Genomic DNA, 26,123 nt, shown 5'->3' with positions numbered 1-26,123 from the left:
AACACACAAGCAGACACAATGCTACCTTGCTACTCCCCCAAAGCTACTCTGGAAAGCAGAAGCAAATGTGGCAAAAATATGTCGCTATGTTAAAGGCATGACACTTGGAAAATCATGCTTTGTATTCCAGCTTTCTGATCTTATTCCACTTCTCACAGCGCAGAAACATCTGCTCTATACCTTCCATTTGATTTCAGCAGGAGACTTGTCCCTTCATTAAAGATCATTCCCATTATATTCTCATAAACCTAAAATAACAATATGGGCATGTGCATTCAGAATTCAAAAGATTTGCTTCATCTCATTTCCTAGTTATCTCAGACTATAGTTGCTCTGTGGTCTGCTGGTCACGCAAAGAATGTTCTTGAATGTTTTTTTTTGGCTAATTTATATTGTTCAAACTGACTACAGCTGGGAAAAGAAAGTCTTCATAAATGGCTGACCATTAAAGTTCCAAGACTATTTACTTCTATATTCTTATTAGAGGAGCTGGGTGACATTTCAGAAAGTACAACTTTTCACTTTCTTATGAGACACTAGACAGAATGTCCACAAGAATATTCAGCCTCATAAGCGTCCGTGTTTTTTGACTGAGATGTGAAACCAACAAATAATGGAACATAAATTTAATGTTACTTTCATTAAACTAATCAATGAAACAGAATAAAAATGGGTTTTGTCAAAAGAATGAAGCTAAATGTTTTAGCTTCATTCAAGTATTTACAGTCATCTTGTGTCATGTGTGCATTTGAGATGTGTGGTATGATATCTTACAGCATTAAAATTGGGGAAGAGGCTGAGCGGAGAGGAGCCGTTGACCCTGAGTGGCAGGAAGTGCTCCAACTGGGCAGGAGTCTGCCGCTGATGGGGTCGACCTGGTAGAGGCAGAGAACCCAGGAGTGGGTGGACCTGGTTCTGGGACAACGCACCTATAACGGGGACAACAAAGTTTGAGGTCATTTGTGAAAAAACACAAAAGCATTTGTGTATCCTAAAAGGAACACTGGGATAAAAACAGATTTTTGTGAACGCATGAGAGGAAACCCCACACAGGGAAGGATGCGGTCATTGTAGCTTTAATAGCCTGCAGGGGATACATTTTCAACTGTTACAAGGTGCATGACTTATCTTGACAAATATGTTTTGTCTTTAACAACACTAGTTTCTGTAACTGTGTGCTTTTGCTGCAACAAAAAAGGATCACAAGCTTCTAAGATGACTCTAGGTTTAGTCCCTTTCCTATTTTCTGTTATTTAAACTTTGCTTTACAGCTGAAATATCAGTTTTAATGCATTTCACTGCAATTTCTCCAATACATTTTGCTTTTGAAATCCCCCTTTTCATGACTTATTTCATCACATATCTGCTTGACCTACATGTTTTCAGACAGCTCACGCTTTAAAGAGCATTATGGCGCTGACCTTTGTCTAGACCCACAGTAACGTGTGCACGCACATAAAAATGCTGATTACAGACTATTTGTAATGTCTGTCTGCTGTATGTCCAGACACTGTTAAGCTATGAGGTTATGAGTTATGAGGTCAGGTGAAAACAGTCTTCAACACTTGTCTTTACAGACATATTCTACAAAAAAGAAACCTAACTACAGGTTAATAGCAACTCCAAAGATGTACATTATTAGTAATAGAAATGGGATTAAAAAATTAGCATAATATGGAATTAAATTGGCAAATATCTGGTATATTTTCTAATAATTTTAAAGGCTCGGTATGGATTAAAGATTTGAGATTAGTGAGTGGATGGCAGATTTGGCTTTCGCAAGAAGAAAAATGTCAGGAAAAGACAGAATAAAGGAGCATTGCCTGGCAGTAGATAGATGCTGCCAAATAAAAGGTAATAATACAGACTGATGATGCTACATTGCATCCCAAACAAAGGAAAGAAAATGAACATTTTAAGAGAAATAGGTTGAAATAAAAATGGAAAATCTTGATCTTTATGTACATGTGTACAATGCCTAGCCATAATTGAAAAAAAGACCTGTTTTTAAGATTACTAAAGATGAAAAATAAGATAAATAACAAAGCTTAGGCGTTTTATAAGACAGATTGCTGTGGCATACATATTATTCAGGCAAAGATTAAAATCACTATGAAAGAAAAGCAACAGGAAGGCAATTTTCCTGAATTCTCTGCTTCTTTAGTTCAGGATTGGTCTCTCGGGGTGAGGCAGTTTTGAAAGCCTTTAACAATTTGCATCTTTTGACTGATATTACCCCATTTAGAAAAAAAGAAGGTTCAATCTGAGCTCAAACACACAAAGAAAGGCAAGAGCCACTTCTCAAGCTTACAATGCTGAAAGAATGGACAGAAAAGGTATTTAATACTAACTATACATCAGTAGTCACAGTAGAAAGAAAATGTTAAAAGATGTTAAATTATTCTTTGCAGATGTACCTTACCTGGGGGTGAAGTTAAAGTAGCCTACAAAGCAGCAGTGATACAACAGTATGACTTGTTTTTATAATTGTTGTAGACATAAATGTCTTTAAGTACTTATTTGGGGCAGTAAATACACAAAAAAAAAAAACAATCCTGCTTTAAATTTGATTGTGTATAATCAGATGACTTAACCTTAGAACACTAAAGTTGGGTGATTTTCACCTATGCTACTTGGATTTTCACTAGCAACTCCTGCTACGTTAGTGTTCTAGGGTTAAAGGGCAATAAGCATCCCCCCACCCCCCACCCCATCACTACTCTAAATGTTACACACTAGAACTTTTACTGCTTTTCTCTAAGATAGTCTTCACTCATGAAAAACACAAAGAGGGGTTGAGATCTCATAACCTCAATGAAAAAAAGGGCAAGCAAATGTCCATCCATCTATTTTCCTAACCGCTTGTTCCAATTAAGAGTAGTGGGAAGCTGGAGCCGATCCCAGTAATCATCCGGTGAAAGGCAGGGTACACCCTGGAGAGGCCACCAGTTCATCACAGAGCCACAAGCAAATGTAAAAAAAAATATTAATATCAATTCTTTTATGTCAGCCTCCTTGATGTGAACTTATTTTTCAGAGTGAATGTGAGCAAATTAAACAAAAATATTGTGAAATAAACTGGTTAAACTATAAAATGACTAAAATAAGGCTAAGAATAGAGTGAATTCCTTCACACTTGTCTAAATTCAATCATAAACCAAAATTAGCACTATTACATAAGTTTTCACCAATAAGGAGGAGCCTGTGTTTAAAACTACAGCTACTGATCAAACACATTAGTAATGAATCCAAAACACTTCGCCACACTGCTTGTGTTGCAGATCAGTGAAAAGCACGCAGAAATGTTAGTGTTTCATTTCAACATTACATAACAAACAAAGAAACCTAAAGTGAGATCAACTCCAGTTAAGAGACAGTCTTTTTCCCCTCTGCTTGGCCAACATGCTTAATCTGCCAATCAGAACAACTTCTGGGGAGCTTCTGATTTCTCCTACACAGATGTGAAACTGATTTTGGTAAAATTGGGGCTTTGTCCGCAGTAATCAGGGGTCTACACTGGTCCGCTGTGGTAAAGAGAGATAAGCTGAAAGGAAAAGCTTTAGATTTGCTGGTTTATTAATGTTACCCTCATGTTTAATCAAATTGTTTTGGGTCATGGCTGAAGGAATGAAGTCTCTGATCCAAGCTGATAAAATGAGCTTCCTTTGAGACGGTGCTCAGACTCATCCAGAGAAACTGAGAGAGGAGCTCGTACATTTGGCTTGGCGTAAGGCTGCTGCCCAACAATACTAAAAGATGTGAGCTGAAGGGGTTTGCACATCTGATCTGGAAACCTCCTGGTTGCCAACCTTTGGAGGTTTTCTGGAAATGTTCTAATAGAAGTAGACAGGGTAGATTCAAGACTTGCTGGAGGATTATGTATCTCTTCTGACCTGAGTACACTTCAAGATCCCCCAAGAGGAACTGGAAAATATCACTGGTGTCATGGAGCGTCTGATGTTAATCCTGAATCTGTTGGCTCTGTGACCTGACCTTGAATGGATCTCAGTAATATCTTATGCATATGGCCACATAGCGCAATGGGGGAGACTTTTAAACTTCAATTTTCCCAACAAACCAGAACTGCAATGACTTGTTAGAACTTTTACAGCATCCAACGGTTCAAACGAACCATTTCAATGCATCTAGAAAGGGCAGAAGCTTAACATGACAAGATGAAGTATCGTAGTGGCATCCCATCAAGTTGGGAATATTTTGAGGCCTTGATGTGTTTTTATAAATAGCCCCTCATCGCTTCAAGTTCATGACCTCAAACACATGAACTCTATTATTGTAGCTATGAACTAAAATGAGATTGTTGAGTGGGGAGGGATTTGGTTTAGTCATTTAAAAATGTTTTGCTTACAAATACAAGAATGTCTTGGTAGAGACCCCACTAGGACTGTGTGATGATTAAAATATTCTATCAAATTTTTGCATGTGTGTGAGGAACTGTGAAACAGGAGGCCAACCAGTGGGAGTCTCATATACCTTTTCTGACTCAGCCATAGAGGAAACAGTGCATACATAACCAAAAAGTAAGTTGCTTCAGCAAAAGTCATGATAACTACATACTTCTTTGAATTCTAAGTCATTCTTGATTCTCTCAATCATTAATTGTAACATCTCTCAAATTTAATTACGGACACAAGGTGTTCTTGACATCTTCAACCATGCCGAGAACTGTAAAGACACAAAAATATATTACATGACATATCAATCACATTTCATAAGCACAACAGGTCGAGTGTGATGTGAAATTGGCTAACACATTAGCGTCTACATTAATAAATAAAGAAAAATAAACACAAGCTGACATACCTTATTGGCTGCATTAAATAAAAAGGGGTTAAATAAAATCTTCCTGGTGCGTGAGTCCTGAGTAGTTATTTCCATTTTAAGATTCTTTCTCTCTTTAACTCTTTTGCAACCACACGTCGCTGCTTGAAGAGCTATTAGACAAAAAGGTCCGGAATTCAACATCACCAAAACTTTGCAACATCACCGCCTTGAATACTAAATGGCTCATTAAGCAGTTCGATACAATTATGATAGAAATAACAGAAATGATTAAATAACTTCAACTCTGCCAATGATAGCAGCTACACTCCCACCAAATCACTTGTGATTTACATATAAACATAAATGGAAAATACAAAGAACCTCTTCATTTAAATGTAATAACTGATGCCCACAATCCGGAGCTATTCAGCTCCAATGAGGGTCACTTTGGTAACAGGCCTCTCCAGATAAACTGGCTTTTTAAGTCTTTTCTCTCTTTCATCAAGGGCTGAATCACCCATCAACAGTTGCAGTTTCCTAACATGTCCATCTGCTCTAGGGTATACCTTGGAGATCTTGGCCAGTCTCCATTCAGTTCAAGGCACTGAGTCATCGAGCAGAATTACAATTTCATTGATCTGTGCATTTCTAAGTGTCTTATGCCATTTTTGTCTCTGCAGCAGAGTCAGTAAATACTCTTTTCTCCACCAGAACCAAAATTTATTTGACAAATAATGCACTCTGCACCATCTTTTAGGAAGATAAACATCTTCTTTTACAAAATGACCTGGAGGAGGCAAGATCACAGAAGATTTCCTCGTCAAAATGTGGTTGGGTGTAAGAGGTTGTGGTCCAGTCGGATCATTGAGCCAGTGTGCAGTTAAAGGTCTACTATTAACGATGGTCATGACCTCATAAAGGTAAGTATGCAGTGAGGAATTATGACAACGAAAACGACAGAGCAAACTTATCAGACTGCTTGTTAACTCTGGCTCACTAAGTAGGTGATCATCGATATGCCTTCAAACTTTGCTGAGCAGTCAAAAACCACTCTTATCTTCCCTGAAGGTACACTCCATGGTACCACGCAGGGGTCTTGTTAATTTCATCCACTGGAATCCTTTCTGCATCCCCATGACATATTATCTCATTCATAAAGGTTGCATAATCCTTATTATATTGTTTGTCCTTTTCAAATCTCCTTTTTAAACATTTAAGACGGTGACTTGCACATGTTTTATTGTTTGGGAGAATTGGCTTGTCTGTCTTAAACGGTAGAGGCATTTCAGTAGCCATCTGGTTTTGATTTAGATTCCTTCTTCCATTATCGATAGAAAACGCAGATCTTCTTGAGAGAAATGTGCATCCTCTGCAGTTTTCTCATTGACAAAACATTAATAATTAGTGGGGATGGTAATAATTATATACACAATTATTATTATGTATGAAACTAGTTTCTTCTTCGTGGGTTTGACTCTGATATGACTTAGAAAACACATCCTAACCTAAACCTAACCTAACCTAAAACCTTCCACACAGGGTGTCTTTCCAACATCCTTTCATGACCCATTACAGAAATGGCAAAACTGGCACTAACAAGAGTTGTGGCAGTTCTCCTTTTTCTTGCCACTATGAATGTAAATCCATGTCTTCAAATGAGCACAGTTACTGCTTGTTAATCTTTATCTGAATTTTTCTGAGGAGGAAAGCTGGGACAGTAGGTCATGTCACCTAATCTTTCCGTACTGAAGGAATAGGTATTTAAGATGAAGAGCTGGAGAAATTACAGACTCCTAAGTAAAAAAAGGGAAGGTTTAATCTTTATTATTTCCCAGATTAGTCTTTTGATGACTCAACATCACACTAGTCCTAGAAGGAAGGAAATAGCATCTCTTTATGATGCGTGGAAGCAAAAGCAGGGATGAGAGGCTTTCGTAGCAGCAAAAGCATCAGAGGAAAGGCTGCTTTGGCTCTTTTCATGGTGTTTGCATTTCTCAGGATTATCCATCATAGCTTGGCTCTCCATCTTTGCTCTGAACCAACATGGTAGCTTGAAGGCCTATTTTCAGTTCTAACACTGCCTCACATTGTCTGAGTCTCCTTTGACAGCTGCGTTAGAGATGTTTCTTAATTTACCTCATTTAATGCAGAAAAACATATTTAGACAATAAAGGAGATTCTGTGAATGAGACACTATGATACCCCCTTCTGAGTCTTCAGCAGGACAAAACACCAGAGAAACTGGAACAAACGGCTGATATTTTATTTCTCTGGGGACAGATGTTCTTCCAAATGTGACTGAAACACACGGACTTGAGTCGGTTTCAGACTCAAATTGTTACTCTCTAACACTAGATTAGATATTTCTAGGTAATCCTAATTTCCAAAAGAAAAATCTGATATTAAGCATTTAAACTGTTAATAAAACTTAAAATAAAAACAAACAAACAAAAAAAAACAAACAAAAAAACCCCAGCTTTTATTGAGCCAAGAATTAAAGTGTTGGTTCACATTTTGGAAAAAGCCAATGTTTCAGGAAAGATATGAAAACTAACTGATTATGGTTAAATAATAATACTATCCTTTGAAGAAAAAAATACATCCCTTGTAAATTTTAGTCTTATATATTTTACAGAGCAAACAGTGTGAAAATTGCATTTATGTCAACCTCAATGGACACTTTCCAAAAAGTAAAAAACATGAAGCTCTTTTACACAATATTGTATCATTTTTGTATGATGTAATGTTCATTTTGCATGAACTACTACAACACAAAATCCTGACAGCGAAATGCAAATGCCGACGTGATGACAGAGGTGATGATTGAAAATACTTGTGGAAATATCAAAATGCAGGCAGACAACATTGATCCCAATCTCAAAAATACAGGCTAAAGAGAATATTCCAGCTGCACATTTCCAACCCAGGGGAAAATTTAAGAAAAAACCAAAAATATGAGCAATTTCAAAAGAAAAACAGAACATAATAATTTGTGCAACAATGGGATTCTTTATTCCTGGGATGATTGAGTCTTACATTATAAATAAATGTAATTCCACAAGGCCTTTAGTTTTAATAATGTACATCTCAGCTGTTGCTTTTGAGTTTCTGTTAATATAAAATCTACACAAGACAGTAATTTATTTGAGCCTGTGAAATCTGAAACCAAAATCATATCTATAATCATAATCACAGCCACAGCACACACAGGAATGAACATTTCTTTATTTCTGAACCTGTATATAAGCCACTGTGTGACTTTTTTCTATCAAGAAAATGTCAGAATGTTTTGAAGCACAGCATAAACCCATCCCAGTCACTGCTGCACATCATGATAGATAAACAAATTCAGCTGTATTCTTTCAGTTTGCAGAACATCATTCGGTCATGCAATCACTTCAGTCATTCAGGGCTAATTTAGCAAAGCAAGCCATGCTTCGAGATAAAAAAAAGTGTCCTGCTATGCTTGGGGCAAGTTGTAAAGGCTGCAAAAAAACTTTAAATCATAAAAACTGAATGGCATTTTTTCTGTCTACATTAGCATAAAGTGCACAGCTTTTCTGAATTGTAAAACATGAGTTTGGTGCACCGTTGTGCTTTTGCTGTGATGATGAAGCTATTCATTGCATACAACAGACATAACAGCAGGCATTTGTGATGAGCACTGGGGAAGAATTAACACCCATTAAAACAGCCATTGACAGCTCTGTTATATTCTTGTACCACTTGTGCCATGATGGCGTGACATACTGTCCCCACTGAGCTCTGTGTGGGCTTTAAATAAATCATCTTTATTGAGACAAAGTGCATTTAGGCCGTCACTGACAGCCAAGAGACAAACTCTCCTGTTGGCTGTCAGTGACAATTTAAACACATCCAGCTGCGGTGGCTTCAGGAGAATTTCTACCTGCAGGGTACCACCCACCCTGACCAGGCTCCCTGTACTAATCTGCTGTACTTTTGACTAAAGCATTGTCGGCACATTTCAGCCCCAGGAGCTATAGACTTTCATTGAGATTTGTTCAAGGTGAAATTCAGGACTAAAATCAAGAAAAATCACAGGATACAGTTGTAGACATGATCTTGCACAGCGTGTAATGTCCACAGAGAAAAATTACACAGAAACAGTAAAGATAATCAGCCTTTTTATCCACACTGCTAGCAAAAGCAGCAAGAAAATAGCATCCTAAAGATGTCTTTTTTTCATTTTTTACCTTCACTAGGCAATTAGTAAGTTTTTTTTGTCATATTCTGAAGTAACATGAACAAAATTACAGCACTTGATGAACCCTCATTAGCTTCTTGTGTTTTTGTAAAGCCTTTGGAGACAAAAAAAGAAGATGATAAAGTCTTAAGGGATGAATTCTGCACTGACAGCTACATTTACTGTGTTTCTGTTAATGACCCTCTGCTTTTTCATAGCGTGCTGCACGTCTGTATCAACACTTAAAATAAACTGCCACTATCTACTTAAACTAACGTAAGAGTAAAATCAGATATGTTGAATTGCAAATGTATGGCACGTACTTATTGGTATTTAAAGTCCGGCAGAGCTTGATCTACCTGGTGAACTTGGAAACTTGCAGCTTTTCTGTCTCGATACCCTCTAAACTGCAGCAAACATGATGTCTAAATGGAGGAAAATCTAAACAACCATCTTTATAGGGGAACGTCTCACCTTAAAAGATGTATCAGTTCATGTATGTATGTATCAGTTGCATAAATAATTGGAGAATTCCTTTGAGAGGTACATATTTAAATGAATTATACAGATGGTTTAATAAGTTTTGCACGACACAAGTCATTACTGACTGCACTGGATTTCTCCATGTTTCCAAATGTTGTTATCAACATGGCTGTAAGAGTTTGCAGATTGGCCCATGTTTATAGATGGCCTGATTTTAGTAAGGCAGACATTATTGAAATATTTAGCAAGCTTTTTCCAAACTGATTGGAAAAGCCCAAAGTTGTTCTTTTTGTTTTGATTTGATCTAATGGATTCCTCAACTACGATGCACATTTTGACCTTTAATAATAATTAATAATTCCAGATTTATACTGTATTTATATTTTTACAATTATATATTTATATATAATTATTATTATAACTATACATAATTATATATAACTACATACATCTGTGTAATATATTTGTATTTTGTATAAACAGTCGAAGTAGGTTTCTTCTGATTTTGACTTGGATAGATGCTTCATAATACTGAGCTATAAAAACAAACAAGGTATCCATGCCGTTAAACTGAAGAGAGATCTCTCACAACTCATTTAAAAATATTAGCTTATTTAATAAATGTATTAAATCAGAGGTAAAATGAATGTCTTAAATATATCAAATGAAGCGCTAACTGGATTTATGTTTACATAGCCTGTGTTACGGCATCAACAAACAAGCTCAACTTGTGTTTTTGGTTTGTTGCAGACTTAATTTGCAACAAATCTACTTGTTTGAAACTGTGCTGATTAACGCTGCTCCTTATAAACTTCCTTGATCAGAGATTTACTTGTATATCAGCAGCACTGGACCACAATATAATGTTCACATTATGGCTGCATCCACATGCTTATTTGTCATGCATTAGTAGCCTGGACGGGAATATCAGGAATATATGGAAGTATTTACTGTGTCAAAAATTCCTTTAACATGAAACAAATTATATTCTGGCATTTTCCCTCCCGATACCTTTGGACAGGAATATGACAAGCAGGAGAACGTTTAGCCACCTATTTTAAAAAATTAAACCTTCAACTTCAAGTTACAAAAAAGCTATTTTTCTTCAACACTCTTCACTTACAGCTGTGTGTAATAGTTGAATTGGCATCAGGGGCACCCACCATCTTTGTCTCACTTGAATAAATGAAATACAGTCATGCACTTATTCTTTTTCATGATTTCAATAAGACTGAGCTTGAATTTTCAGTCAGTTTTTGAGTAGCATCAGTTCGTCTGGCAGCATCATATATGGCATAAAAATCTTAAGGCGTGTGCTCAGATGTGGAAAAACGTTGTTTTAATCCGTTAGTGTTTCAGCAAAACACTGAAATGTGAGTGGGTTTTGCTGACAAAGCGGGCAGTCTCAAACTGGAAAGAGCTACAGCCAGATGGTCACACCTCCTGGCTGAAAGACAGGGAAGGCATCATACCACAGGTGTCCTCAAGAGTCCATATACCAGTGGAAAAATACTTATAAAGGATCATAAGGTTGTTTTGTATCTGAATGCTGGATCCCATTTAGACAATATGATTTTAGAAAATATGTGGGAATGAAAATCAAAGAAACAACATATCACAGCAGCACTTTAATTCTTTAAAAATCGAATTAAATGTGCAATGACATTTATCATTTTCCTTTGCATTCTGACAATTTAATAAAAATATTACTTTAGATTTTTAAGCCTAAAATAGGCATAATTGTAAAATACTTTTCTGAGCACATAAAATACCAATACCACTTTATAAAGCAACCTGATGGTCACCATCTAGGCATGATTATAGTGTTAAATACGGAGTAAATGAACTACAAAACAAAAATACCTGAACAGACCAACAACCTATAATGGCTTTTGCTCAAAGGTATGCAGTGAACTCTTTACTTATTTAGGCAGGTGCTGTTTGCATCACTGTACACACTGATAGCTGCTGACACAAAAACATGTTCAGACACCCCAGTTTGTACATAGAGAGAGAAGCTCATAACTATTGTGTTTTTGCAATTTTATTGGTGTTGGTTCCACCATCGAAGTGAACCACAACTGTCACAGCTGTCCTGTATGCTGAACGCCATTATTTCATGTTCAAATTACAAAACAAAGTTAGAGTTTTTGGTTAAATATAAAAGAAACTGCATATACATCCAAGTGAATTAAAGTTGCAGCTCCACTAAAAGTGTGAAATAACTGGAGGGAAATAAAAATTCTAATTAAGGTGAGTCAAATCACTTTGCAACTCCAGGCTGATCTCTGTTAGTATATCATAGCTCACTTGTTTTCATGCTGCTGGTTTAACATTATATCTAAACTCCATCTCTCTGGGATTATTTTCATATGGGATTCATATTTTTTGCTTAATTTCATGTTTCTCTCATTTGCAGGTTACGAGTATGTTCTGATTTTTACTCCTGCCCATTTAAAAAACATTAGAGAGACATTACTTACTTATTAGGCCGTTAGAAATGCATTTAGGACATCTTGTCTAGAGCGACGGACAGATTAACAGTAAAGAAGGGCTAGAGGACTCATAAGTGTAGGAGAGACAATCCTGGATTACCAGAGCCATCTCGGATGGATCGGGGAAAAAAGATAAGTCATTTTTTCATGTTGGAATATTTGCAGTAATTCTCTAATAGTCATCAGTCAGAAAAGTATCCTGTCCTGAAATGACCCCTCTTACAGGGATTTAATATAATTTTTAATCCAGGAGTATTCATTTGGGGAAAGGAAGGAATCAGATTTTAGCACGAGTTATAAGAAGGTGAAATAATCTGTGATGCAATGAACGCCTGCAGTTTTCTCCTCAGTAAGTATCCAACAGACAGCCAACATAATCCTCTCAGTTCTGGTGAGAACAGCACATCCACACACAATCTTCTTGGTGAATCCAGAATATTCGACAAAAATCTGTGACATATCTAAAAAGATTAAATCACCTTAATGTACTTTGCCATTTCAAGCATCTCCATGCAAAGGATGCATCTGGAAAAATGTTGCCCTCGTTTTTGACACAGCATCTGAGTCACCCGAAGTCTATCCATGTACAGCAGAGTCTAATCTAATAAAGAGCAGGAAATGAATGTGTAACTCATCGTCTTTTAACGCCTTCTGCTGCTTTTAAGCTAATTATGCCACTATCAAGATGCTAAATAGACTCACACACATTAAATTCACATTAAACGTCCCACATGCAGGATGAATACAGCACAATAAAAAGTATGCCTTATCGCATGCGAGACGTCAACACATCCTGCTGACTGTACAGATATGCAGCAAATCAGATTTTCACTTAAATGTAAAGAGAACAAGATTGTGAAACTCAGAGTACATCCTCTCAGTATTCTCACTGAGCAACTTAAGGATCCGTAAACACACACTTCATTAAAAAATTGCAATATATCAGCTGCCACACATAACATGTGGTTCCATATACACACAGTAGGTTGCATCAAGGATGATGGACCACCTGGAAGGAAACATCTGTATGCCTGTAGAATCAAACTGCTCTCTATTTTGAGCAAAGTTTTCACCATAAAGTGATGCAAAACATCTCAGAATCTTTGTGTATCAAATAAAATACGTTTGGCTTTATAGGGTTAAAACAGTTTGGGGATTTTCTTTAAGATGTGGAGAAAATCCAAACAAAAGACTGACATTCAGTTTTCTAAAACTAAGTTTCTGATTAGGATAAAATGAGTCGATTACGAAAATAACATAATGCACTGTTTGATCTTCTTTTAATGAGTGTGGACAATTCTAACCAGTCAGGATAATCCACCTCACAGCGATTAAGGTGATCACAACAGGTGTAAGGTAAAAGGTAATGTTAGAAAACAGTCAAAACAATCTGATGCTTGTTTCTCTGCGAGGCCTGCAGTTATAAATTCAGGATTATAGTAGAATAAAGAGAGTCTGGAAATGCTTTAATTCACTGTGAGTCTTCATGAGCTGCTTTTCAAGAACAATTTCTAACATATTTAGCTCATTGGTTAGAGATGGTGTATATCAGACAGGCTACTAGTCCAACATGAAAACAAAAGGCCATGCATACTCACATTATCTCTTAAAGCTAATTTTCAATTTCCAATGAAACTAAAATGCAGGATTCTGGACAGTGGGAGGAAGTCAGATGGAGCTCTCACGGGGTCAGTAAAAACGCAAGAAAATTTTTAATTATGTAATCCATAAAACACTTTCGGTATATATTTTTTATCTTATAATTGAATATTAGATAAATATATTTACAACAAAATAATAAGGGAAGGGTTTGTGTGGTCACAATCATTCCAATAAACAATGTTTTTACATAAATGCAAGCTGGCAGCAAAAGATAAGACTAAACTGATATGAAATCCGCTTGTCAGGCTGCCTGTAATTTTATTCTACAACTGCAAATGTAATACAATTCTGTAATACCATATACAAAGCCAGCGCACTATACTAATTATGTTTAATCATTAAGATAATCTGCACAATCGTATAGCAATTAAACCCAGACTTTTCCATACTTGTTTCCCTTCGATTAGAATAATGACTCATTAACTGTGCTGGATAATAATGCCAACTAACGGGAAAATTAACAATCCCATCATGAACTTCCTGCTCAAACATATTGAAAACCTTTTTCCATAGCTCCACAACAAAACAATGACTTGCATTTTTTAAATCATAAAAATGTCTTTATTTCCAAAGAACAAAATGTATTTCTTTCAGCTAAAATGATGGGCCATGAACACAAACTCTTGGTAATAAAATTTGACGCAGAAGATTGGGGTCTCAGGGAATTCAAGACAACTTAAAATGCAATAAAGACTACATTTGTGGAGTAAGAGGATTTGCCTGTGGAGCCTCTAACTTTATATATGGATTGTATGGGTATTGTACTTTCCTTTGAGTTTTTAGTTCATTTAGCTCAGTGAACAGGTATCCAGTACAACAGCATTCTTAACAGAGGAATCCTGTTTATGTTTTGTAGCAGAATGTAGCTCCCTGAGCTCATTTTATCTGCAATCCCCTAAAACACAGAAATATTTCACCCATAGAAAATACTAAGCACATACACAGCTTACAGCACAAAGTGCATAGTAAATAACAGGTAAATAGTAGAGAAAATCCAATAATAAAAAGCATTTACAATTAGAAAAGTAAGACTGAATATGGATTTCAGTTGCTGTTTAGTCAGATTTATGTGTTAAAATCCTTGGATAAAGTCACAAAAACCAACATGGATTGCACGTAAACACAGCAAAGATATCACATTTACAAGAAAAAACTTCAGTCAGACATAATGCAAAATATGTTGGAGACTGGAACCAGACATCCCATCTAAATTTTTGTAAATGTTGGAAGATGTTTTAAATAAACCATCACACTAAACCCCTGACAGCAATGACTGAAAATCCTCCTAAATAGCTTTTTAAACTATTCCATGTGTTGTCACGTGAAAGGTTTGTTGATCCAACTAAAATTACATCAGAAAAAATCTCTTTTTGGATACAGCGCAGCAAAGAATTTGCTACAAAATGTAAGAAGAGTCTTACGAAGTAGAATATTAACACTGCTTTAAGAACATAAGCCACGAGAGCAAGAACAAACATAATTTTGGCCTGCTTATTTCATACTTTTTGAAGATACTCTATATGGTGGGTCAGGTTTTTTACTCAGTCGTGTCTGTGTCTTTTTATGCCTCATGTTTTGTGTTTTCATACTTCCTGACTGCCTAACTGTTCCCTCAAACTATCCATCATTGTTGAATCTTTTGTATGTGTGGAAAAGACTAAATGACAATTTTCTGACTCACACATTTATAGACATGACCACTTTAATTTTCCATCCAATCACATGATGGTTGTTGGACTCCACATGGGACAAAACATTTTGCTGAGATGATGTGTTGAATGTGTTGATGATGTGAAGAAATGACTCACTTGACATGTTGTGAACAAGGACAAATTTCCCTGACCTTGTGGAGTATGTAAAGGCTTTAATTCAGTTTTCAGTCAGTATTCTGACACACATTTTAATGACAGATTAGTAAAGCAGTCCTTGTTGTTGTCATGGTTTGGATTTTTTGTGTCCTTTCAGTTCCGGTTTCCTGTTTTGTTTTGTAGTTTTCCTTGTTTAGTTCCCTCATCTCTCGTTTCCTGTTCACTCGCTCACCTGGTTTGATATTTTTCTGATTCATTTCACCTGTTCCAAATTTCTCCCTCCATGTATTTATACACCTTGGCTTATGTTCTCAGTTAATGGTTCATTGTGCTATTAGCTCCATGTGTTTTTGTTAGCTTCATATTTTTGCTTCACGTGTTAGTTTACCCTTACTCTCCTGTGTTTGCTTCTCAATGCCTTAGTTTAGCCTTTCAGTTTTCAGTTTAGTTACTTAAAGCACCTTGATTTTGCATCCCTGACTCCCGTCTCTGCACTTTGGGTCCACACCACCGCCTCTTTGTGAAACTTGTGCTGATAGAACTAGCTAGCTAGCTTCATCCCCCTTTCCTGGAAGACAGGTTCACACATACTGTACAAGGCCTTAAAATATAACTTCAGCCCATAACCACAGTTTAGACAATAAAATGGTAATGTTTGGAAGAACACTTACTAATATTTTTCCTGCAGAGTTACATGATCTTTGTAAGAAAACTGAAATCTTTAGACAGCAAAACGTAATCCCACATTACAAATCATGCAGACATCGATGTCATCCCAAAAGTCACGCTGAAAATAACTGAGAATCTACAAAGACATCACTAACTTCCAGCTGTGTTGCCTGAAAACAGATTGCGTTATAATGAAGGTGTGTGTGTTTGCAATGCTCAGCATGTGCCATGAAATCAAAAACAGACACAGCGCCCTTTGATATCTCCATTTGCAGATAGTTTTATGCATCTTTAACATTGTGAACCCAGTCATTGAAGCTCACTGAGTTATTTAAGCTCCATTACTTTTAAACTGAATATCCAGAGGAAACGTAAATTTAGCCGCTGACAATTTTTCTTGTATCATCATCTCATGCTACGCTGAACACAAATGATATTTATACACTCGCAACGTTACTGCATCATCAAAGCAGAGCCCTTGACGACGGGTGGGGACAGATGCAGTGCGGCCACCGGGCAAAACGTTGCAGTTATCTTCTCCACAGCTGTTTTCCCTTTGATCCCCCTAATCTGCCATTTCAAGAAGAAAGCACCCAACGCTGCAACACAGACATTTTTCACTATTTCCATTCACAGGTATGGACATTAATAATCTTATGGCATATTCCTTAACCCCCTCTAGTAACAGATGGTTAGTCTACAATAAAACAATATTTCTTTCTGTAAATGCTGTTCAGTAAATGCTATTCAGAGTACTTTGAATAATAAAAAATCATGTGAGAACTGATGTATCTGAATTCTCTAAACTGCCTAAAGAAGAAACACAGACAGACAATGTGTTCACTAAGGAGCTGAAACTGTGTGTTTATGGCAACTTTTAAAAAATTACAGCAATGGTTCTGTAAAAAATATTGTACATTTATTCTTTTACATTGTTCTGTTTGTAAATGTAAATGCTTTTGCAGCACTGTCTATATCAAACTCTTGATTATTCCTTGATTTACACCCCATAAAGAATTTGATGTGTCTCTAGGAAATCATGGCTGGATGATAAAATTAAATACTTTAACTCGGCTAAAGAAAATCTAAAAAACCTTAATTGCAATAAACATTTTGTTCCATTAACTTAAAAAAAAATCCAAATGACTTTTTATATTCACAGTGTCTTTATCTTCAACAGCTTCCAATTATTCAGGCTAATTTGGGTAAATTTCCCCGAGGATGTAAAGACATAATTGGCAACAATCTGCACAGTGATATCAGCACTGTGCCCGTGTGGCTTTAAAATGACTCGACACATCTGGGAACCAGAATGCTGTCTTGGTCTGAACTCCACACTTGGTTTCATTAAAAGGGGTCAATTGGAAAAACAAACAGTCCGGGGAGTCATTTTGTATGCAGAGAAACCGAATGGGGGCAGATGGTAGGCAGGAGACAGCCTGCCTTGAGCAGTGATGTGGAGTCTTTGTTGTAAAACACACTGACAGAAGATCATCACATGCGCTACAATCATGCTCGTACATTCCAACACAGAAGTGCCGCTGATGCATATTGTAAGAGTAGCGGTCTTACCCAGCAGCATCTCCACGTGTTTTACGATTCTTCCTGCGTGTTTGACTCTCCAACCCGCTGATCTCCAGTCAGAGAAGTTGAACAAACCCAATCAAAGAAAGAACCCCTCTCCGTCTCTTCCCTTTCTATCTTTCCTTCACTTTGATTCTCTCCCTGAGGTGAAATGGCAGTCCTTACTCGGGTCAATGACACATCTCGGCTACAATCCAATCTGCGGCAGTGAAAGAGCAACGCACATGAGCTTCAATTAAAAATGTCATGCTCTGGTGATCACGCTACCCTTTATGAGACAACAGAGAGAAAGAGCGAGGCGGACTAGATGCTACAAGAGAAAGAGTAGAAGCTGAAAGTGTCTGTGGAGCAAGTGTGTATTCTTTTGTGTGTACAAGGCAGCGTCAAGGAGCAAGAGACAGAGCAAGAAAGAGGGGAGAGAAAGCTGGCAGAGGACTGGCTGGTAACAACACAACCATCCCACGTTTCTTCCTCTTCGTTGCCAGTATTTCCTATTCAGGATTTGCACCTGCATGCTCCCTTAAGGACACTTAAATGCAGTTTCCTTCCTGGCATTACTTGACAACAATAGTCACCCTTTATAAATAAGCTTCTACCCTGTTAGAGATACAGCTGCTCTTTGCAAGTTGCTTTCATAAACAGGAGGGTGAAACTTTAAATCCACATCCAGATGTTATGATATGTACGCGATGAGGTCACTTATTGTGATTCATACTGCTGTCAAGTGATTGTAATTTTCTTTTTAATTACAATCAATTATTCCAACACTCCAGGTTTACAGAAGTCAGTCATGCAACACAAAGTCATTATTTTCTCCCTCTACTACTCAAGTGTGACTGATATGATCAGCAGTGGAATTAAACAGCAGAGTTCAGCCACGTTGGTTTAAGTTTCATTTACAAGGTTTATCGTTAAGGCACAATTGATGCATTTCTCTGACAAACATATAATATGGTGAATGCTGGGGTTTGGCACAGATGCTTGTAGTTTCTTTTGTCCAGCATTCTAGCAAGCAGAATGATAGTCCTGCTGCTGTTGTGCTGAGCAAATTTGCTTTGACAATCGGCGCTTTATAGTTATGAAGCTCCTCTTGATAATCTGAATTCTTATTTTGTTTATTTTGAATAATTATGTATTTCTGACTTGACATAATATAGACAATTTAATGGTAAAGAAACCTACAGGACAACACAGTGACTGTGTCAAGCCTTTTGTAAAAAGGTTTTTGCAAAAATTTCTCTGCATTTAGCTCATTTGATGACCTGATTTCTTCCTACCAGCTGCATTGATGACTATGTTTTACACACTGAACTACCTTTACAGAATGTATGAACCTTTACACTGGTTGTTGTTGCTGCAAAGGAGGACGCACATTGTATCTGAAAACTAAACTCATTCTAAAAGTGCATCAATCGATATTTGCAGTGACATCCCAACACTGATATACACTGTCGGGCAACCCTTCATTGCATTGTTGTTCATTCAATAGACACTCTAGTCACAATAGTCACAATAGAATCACTCCAGATAACACAATTATTCTGTGTGCACACAGAAACAATGAGCAGGCTCACACATTGAAACAAAAAGTTCCCATTGGACCAGAAATAAACATTAAATTAATTAATTGCCGTCAAATTAGATCCATTTTCTTTTTTTTTCCCTAAAAATGAAGGCCTCCTAACGTGACTATGTGAAGAGATTTATGCCCCCATAACACAAGTACACATACAGACACATGTGCAGAGCTTGTATTTTTCTCTGTGTGCTCCTTGTCCACTTGAATAAGGACGATGTAGAAGCATAGTACTGACAAATCCTGACAGTTTTACACTTGATTTCAGGCTGCTGCATTCAGATGAAACTGGGGCAAAGAGCCTTAAGCAGAATGATTGTATGTTGTCTGCACACTTCATGCTTTCATCTTGTCATGGACCAACTAAAACCTGGCTGTGAATACTTCTATTTATGTTGCATATGGAAAACACGGGTTCCATAAAGGTTGTGGGAGGAAGGATGGGGAGGCAGAAACAATAATGTTTCCAAAGGCTCAGTGCTATCATCCTAACTCACACATTAAAACATTTTATAAGCATCATAAGCATCTATAGCTATAGTTACACAATCACAACAATTTATTTATTTATTTATTTTTTTTTTTTAAATCACCCACAACCACCATTCAGGCAATGCTAAGATTGCAGACATGGTGGTGCATGAGCTAACCTCAGTCCCTGTTTCTTTATCTGTGCCAGCCAACGCCCATGTCCACAAAGTGACCGATAAAGTGATATTTGAAAAATGGCTGCTTTTGCTCAGCAGCCTCTGCAGTATGGAACAAGGGCAAAACTCCAGCTGATAGATGTCCTATTTAAGAGTTCTCAAAGAATGTTTCAGCACTTATTTGCATGTATGTTCCTGCATACATGCTGCTCCTCTGGATGTTTCTTTGGCACAGCAAATATACGCTGGTACACAGGACAGATAAAACCTTCAGAAATGCACTGAGCCAAGTTACTCTGTGCTGCAGCTCCTTTTGAGAACATTAGAGATTTTCCATTAGTGAAGGGAGGTTTTGCTTGAATAACACAAAAAGCTTAATTTTCCTTTACAGTTAGATGTAGTATCTCTCTCTTTCTGATATATATATTTATATGTGTATATATGTATATATATCAATAAGTCAAATTAATCTGATGATATATATATATATATATATATATATATATATATATATATATATATATATATATATATGTATATATAGATATATATATATATATCTCATCAGATTAATTTGACTTATTGATTTATTTAAGAGTGTGGCATATTTGTAGTCTATTTGTATCTGTGTTATATTAGTGTGTATTGGTGCATTAATGCACAGTCAGTAATCTGTGCACCAGACCAGATGCTTATGCACATGTCTTAGCCTGAAATGATGGAAATTATATTCGCGTGCATCTTGCTCTAAAGCCTGATTTTCTGTGAGTGCATTGCATGTGACGTCACTGCTTTCAAGACCTGAGGGTATTTGAAATTATACAAACGTGATTCCAGACAATGAAAGCCAAATCTGACATCATTCAGTTCGGACGGATTAAGTTATGGAGAAATGTCAAGTGACCAGTGTGCTTACAGGGATAGGACACAGACATACGACATTGCTAAAGACAAAAGAAGCATGTCTGAAAGGGGCTTTTATATATATATATACATATATATATATATATATATATTTTTTTTTTTTTTAAATTTTATTTTTATTTTAAAGCATTTACACAAATGATGTCAAAAGCCTGAAAACCATGACCCTGAATTGAAAGACTACAGTGCCGTCCTGCAGTTTAAGAGTGTAGGCAGTGGAAAGTGATTTGCTCTGTTCTCTTTTCAAAAGGCCCCCAGTGAGCACCAGCCTACTAAAATCTCTTTTCATTTGTGCAATCACTTCATGAAGCTAAATAAGCCAAAGCTAGTTCTGCTGTGGGAAGGGAGACATAGGGCACAAGTATTATTAGTCGGGTTCATTGCTGCACAATCTGAGTTATGCTACTAGACACCTTATTTGACTTGATTCTTTCCCATTTTTTCTTCTCTGCTGTGAAATAAGCATCTATGATGATGATTTCCTGACACAAATATATGATTTATCATGAAAAACATGCATATTCTTTTTCTTTTAGCAAAACATCAAATAAACGAATAGGTTACATGTTGTAGCAATGTGAGTAAAACATGAACTTGTGCATATGTAAGAGAGAGAGAACAGTTTAAACCTTTGATCTGCTCAGAAAACATGGAAGAAAATATAAATAGCGCATAAAAATACATAAATGATATATGAATAATAGTTAAAACAGAAATAAGAGTTAGAATAAATAAAGGTAATATAATAATGTCCATAAATGGTTATTGTAGTTGTTAAACAGCGACTGATAATGGACAATACTTAACTTGTTTTCTAAACTTGGCACATAAAGCAAGAAAATTTCTGTTTAGTCAATTATTTCTTTGTTGTAATAATGCATCCTTGCAATAAATCTTACACTGCTGGAAAGCCTGTTTATTTCCCTCTTAAATACCATTTGTATAGAAACTACATTTGTAGGATGAGCAGCAGAGTTGAATACAAAATAATTTGATTCACAAAAATGCAGTTTTGGAGAAAATGGAGATGGGTTGCTAACTGTTAGAAACACAACTTACATTACAATTTGGTAACTTTAAATGTTTGTCAAATCTAACTTAATTTAATTGTTTCAACCTTTCTCTCTTACTATGTTTTAACACCAAATTAAACTAAACTGAACCTGTTTCATGACAGATACATTGATTTTATTTTCTGAACCTGCTTAATCCAAGTAAGGATCGTGGGGGAACTGGAGCCTATCCCAGCAGCCTTCAGGCGAGAGGCAGGGTACACTCTGGAAAGGCAGACAAAAAATTCTGAACCAAAAATGACATGTAGAGTTTCTTTACTGAAAATTTGTTATTTTTAATGAAGGGATTATTGAGCATTTGGTGCATAATTGACTACAATAGCTTTGTGAAAACACCCAGTTTATAATTGAGTCTAATACTTTCATCAGCACAAGCAATAAACAATAAATTATACTCTGAGGAAGTCACTGCTAAGCAGTTCAGTCTGCATTGTAATGTGAAGATATTAAAAGACATTTTTTAAATTTATTTTTTATTTCAACTCTGCATTCCTCTTGTGAAGTAAAATACTGGGTTGCAGATGTACCTGCAAAATCAATCACTGTACTTTGTCATTGGTTTACTTAAAATGGAGGATACCACATACAAACCTTGCTCCTCGCTCCTTACTCTACACAACTAAAGATGCTGATTACTCTAAAATGGTCAAAATCTAATTTTACTGGCTACAGTATAGATCACTGCCACTATTTCAGTAAATTATTGAATGAGAAGGTGATATCTGTGGGAGCCCTGTTTCTTCCCCCTGCCTCTGGTGAGGATATAGAGGATATGCAAAGCCTCAGAGTGTCCTCATCCTATTTCATTCTTCTGGAATCTGTTTTCAAACAGAAAAACATGCAGTCAGCAATTGACCTTGATTTTTATGGAAACTAGCTGAAACTCACAATGGGCACAATGATTCCTCAGTAAAACCAGAGCAAAACCTTGCTAACAATATTGAAAAGTCAAAAAAAAAAAAAAGGAAGTTATTAGCCAAAGCCCAAAGATGATAATACACCCACCCACACACACACACACACACACACACACACACACACACACACACACACACACACACACACACACACACACAAGTTTCCTCTTGGAGTAGATCTAACACTCTTAAGTACGAATGATGATCTGTAAAGGCCATTATCTGACCAAAAAAGTCAATAACATTCTAATTATGACAAAATAAGGTTCAAATCAGGAAAATAACTAAACTATGGATATAGAATTAATCTTATCTATTGTCCTGTATTAGTCTGGAACGATTAAATATATGTGGAAAGTCAGCATTGATAGACAGTCTCATAAATCAACATAAAAAATGCATCTTTTATTGGCTGGTGGTTCATTGGAGGCTTTTTTTTCCCCAAATGCAGATTGATCAAGCTGGTCACTGCAGAGGAGTGACAGGTGGTGGTGAGTGAAAGTGATTAATGGCCCTTCAGCAAAACAGGTGTGCCAAAAGTACTTGGAAATGCCAAATTATTTTCTGGAAAAGTTAATACGTTCTTTCTGCATAATGCCTCCTCACAGTCTGCAGATGTGTGCATTTACAAGTTTGCAAGATTTGCTTGAATTCATTCATTCATTCATTCATATAAAAACAACACATACAAAAAAAAAACTGGCAACCTGTGTTTGCAGACAGTCCAACGTGACTCTAAAGCAGGTGTGGGCAACTGCAGTACTTGAGGGCCGCAGTTTTGCAAGTGTTCAGAGTTTCCCTGCTGCAACACACACACACTGCAATTTGATGTCAGGCTCTGGACTGGTCTGCTAATTAAGTCTGATGTGTGTCATGTGTGTTGTAGTAGAGACTATGGCCCTTTAGGGACCAGATTTGCTCACCCCTGATCTAAAGCTTCAGCCTTATACTCACACACACACACACATGCATTTGTAAATACTAAGAAAATTGCCTCAGCTAAATAAACACCGCATGCGGGATGAACTGATGATAACTGCAGAATGAAAAAAAAGAAGAAAACCAGTGGCAATGCAACAACAGCAAACATCCATTTGCAGAGGGTTCATAATGTTTTTGTTCAGAGCTGAGCGTCTGTGATTGAACTGTGGTCACTTTGATGGAGTTTAAAGTGCTGTCAAGCAAATATCAAGTTATGAGTTTTTTGGTCCGTGTCGGCAAACATGGTGGACCTCTCTGGTAATAAGTGCTGCAATTTTCAGCCGGTTTGAGCAGCATTTGGGGCTAATGCACCCACAGTGGCTGTGTTTCATAGCAGAGGTTTCATCCACTTATTGGACGAATGACTCAGGTGTGATTAATAAAATAAATGATGACTCTTCGTGAAGGCGCTCCAGTTTCAGAGCTCTGGTAATGTATGATGTCACACCCAAACACTGAATTGTAATGGAGTTATCATTAATTCATCAACTACACCTGTGACCTTTCTAGTAAGACAGATAAAAATGTTTATATAAGAAAAGATCCGTTCCTGTGGGGAATTGTCTGACTTGTCTTTGTCTCTGAAAGGTATCTTAATTGGCCTTGCATGTCAGTTTAAACTCATTATGATGGCCTAAAAATCTAATAACCGGCATTTATCTCAGCAATAGTAATTGTTTTAGCACAGAATTTGAAGTCATTCAGTCATAGTGAAATAGAATAATTATAGCATTAATCCAGTTTCTTTCTTTATAAATTTTCCACTGTAGTGAGCAATTGAAAGAAGGATAACTATGAGCAGAATATCCAGATCCTCTTTTCTTTCATTCAAGAGAACTGTTTTCACTCATGCTAGAAATAAAATCTTGCTGTTTGCAGCCAAACTTTCCTAAATCTGAATTTGGCAAAACACTTATCTCAAATGATACTTTCTTCCTGAAGGTTTATTCAATACACTGTCCCCTGTTAATCATGTACTGTGTAAAACCTCTGCAACTGTTCAGAAAGAAACACGCACACAGCAACAGAAATAAGAGATGCAGCAGCAAAAACAAGCACCATGCCAATCTCACACAGGAAAACAACACTGGAAACAACTAGAGATCTCTGAAAACTGTCTAAAAGAGGATGATATGAACCAAAAATGTCCTTTTTACTAATTACAGAATGTGTTAAAATGCATCTAACATCGAGAAACATAAGTGATCGTGTATTTTAAACAAACTAACTTCCATACTGAGCAACAATCACAGCTTTACTGTAAATAAAATAGATGTTGAGTAAATGTTTGCAAAATATAAGATAAGTCGTTAGAAAAGAAGAAAAACACCAAATGTGTCCTAACAGCCCAATTTAAGTACTTTTGCAACTACTGTACTGTAACTAAGGACTTGAAAGTGTTCACCTGTGAGAAAAGCTATAAAGATTTTTTTTAAAAAGAAAATAAGAAAAAAAACCAAAGCTGTGTCCCCCCCCACCTGCGCTGACAGCCTTCGCCAGTCGGCGTAGCCTCCTCTGGTGGGTCTTCCCTCTGTAGTGGATCTGTGCCTGGGCGCTTGAGTTCAGCTGTATGTTGCACACCTGACACAAAGTAGCACTGCTGCTTCCCTGTCGGCGCTCCCTCTTGGCCTTCAGTCCTCCCCTGACTCTCTTTTTTCCTTCATCTTCCTCATCTTCTTCCTCATCCTGTCCCTCCTTACTGTTTAGAGGAATATTGCCATCTGTCCACTCATTCTTCGTTGGACACTCCATCTCTGAAAAAAGATTTAGAGTTCATAAATGTATGTATAAAGTGTTGTACATTCATAGAAAATAACAGAAATACTATATTATTATTGTGACTCAAAATAATGTATGACATTAAAGCCTCCACAGGGGGGCAACAGAGCATCATGACTGAATTTAGAGAGGAGTAAAGGTCATTTTTATTACTTTAAAAAAATGCAGTTTTATTAGATTTTATAGGCAAAAAACTGAACACTCTTAGATTATCCACATCATTTGACCAGGATGTGCACAAATAGGTCAAAGTCCAGACTCTGTTTTAAAATCTCTGATAGCACATTGAAAGGGAGTAGACACAAGTACACATCTTGTTCCAACATGCCTTGATTCATCAGATAATAAAAGCCGATTCTGCGGGTTACACAAAGCAACGCATTTCTTTGTGGGAGCAGCAGCCTCAGTAGCTGTAATGGCTGAGCAATTATGGCACACTGACAGCATAAATCATGCTGCAGACAAACGGAAGCTGTGCTGTGAATGTAAAAATGTCACCCAAAGTCTGAGTGAATTCTTTGTTTTGCTTCTCTTCATAT

At 36.8% G+C, this 26,123-nt stretch overlaps 1 protein-coding gene across 1 annotated transcript in view; it reads right to left on the bottom strand.

Annotated features, from left to right (window-relative positions):
* The window catches only part of LOC306771895 (zinc finger protein 385C-like), a gene marked incomplete at both ends in the record, with an annotated part of 34,902 nt that extends 9,345 nt beyond the window's left edge, over positions 1-25,557 (bottom strand). The window contains 2 exons of the mRNA XM_079261217.1: positions 775-929; positions 25,284-25,557. Of these exons, the coding sequence (XP_079117343.1) occupies positions 775-929; positions 25,284-25,557 (429 nt within the window). The remainder of the gene's footprint in view (positions 1-774; positions 930-25,283) is intronic.
* Between the last annotated feature and the right edge of the window lie 566 nt (positions 25,558-26,123).

The sequence above is a fragment of the Telmatherina bonti genome (assembly GCF_933228915.1).
Source record: "Telmatherina bonti genome assembly, chromosome: 21".
Taxonomy (NCBI): Eukaryota; Metazoa; Chordata; class Actinopteri; order Atheriniformes; family Telmatherinidae; genus Telmatherina; species Telmatherina bonti.
This window is presented reverse-complemented; position numbering and strand designations above follow the sequence as displayed.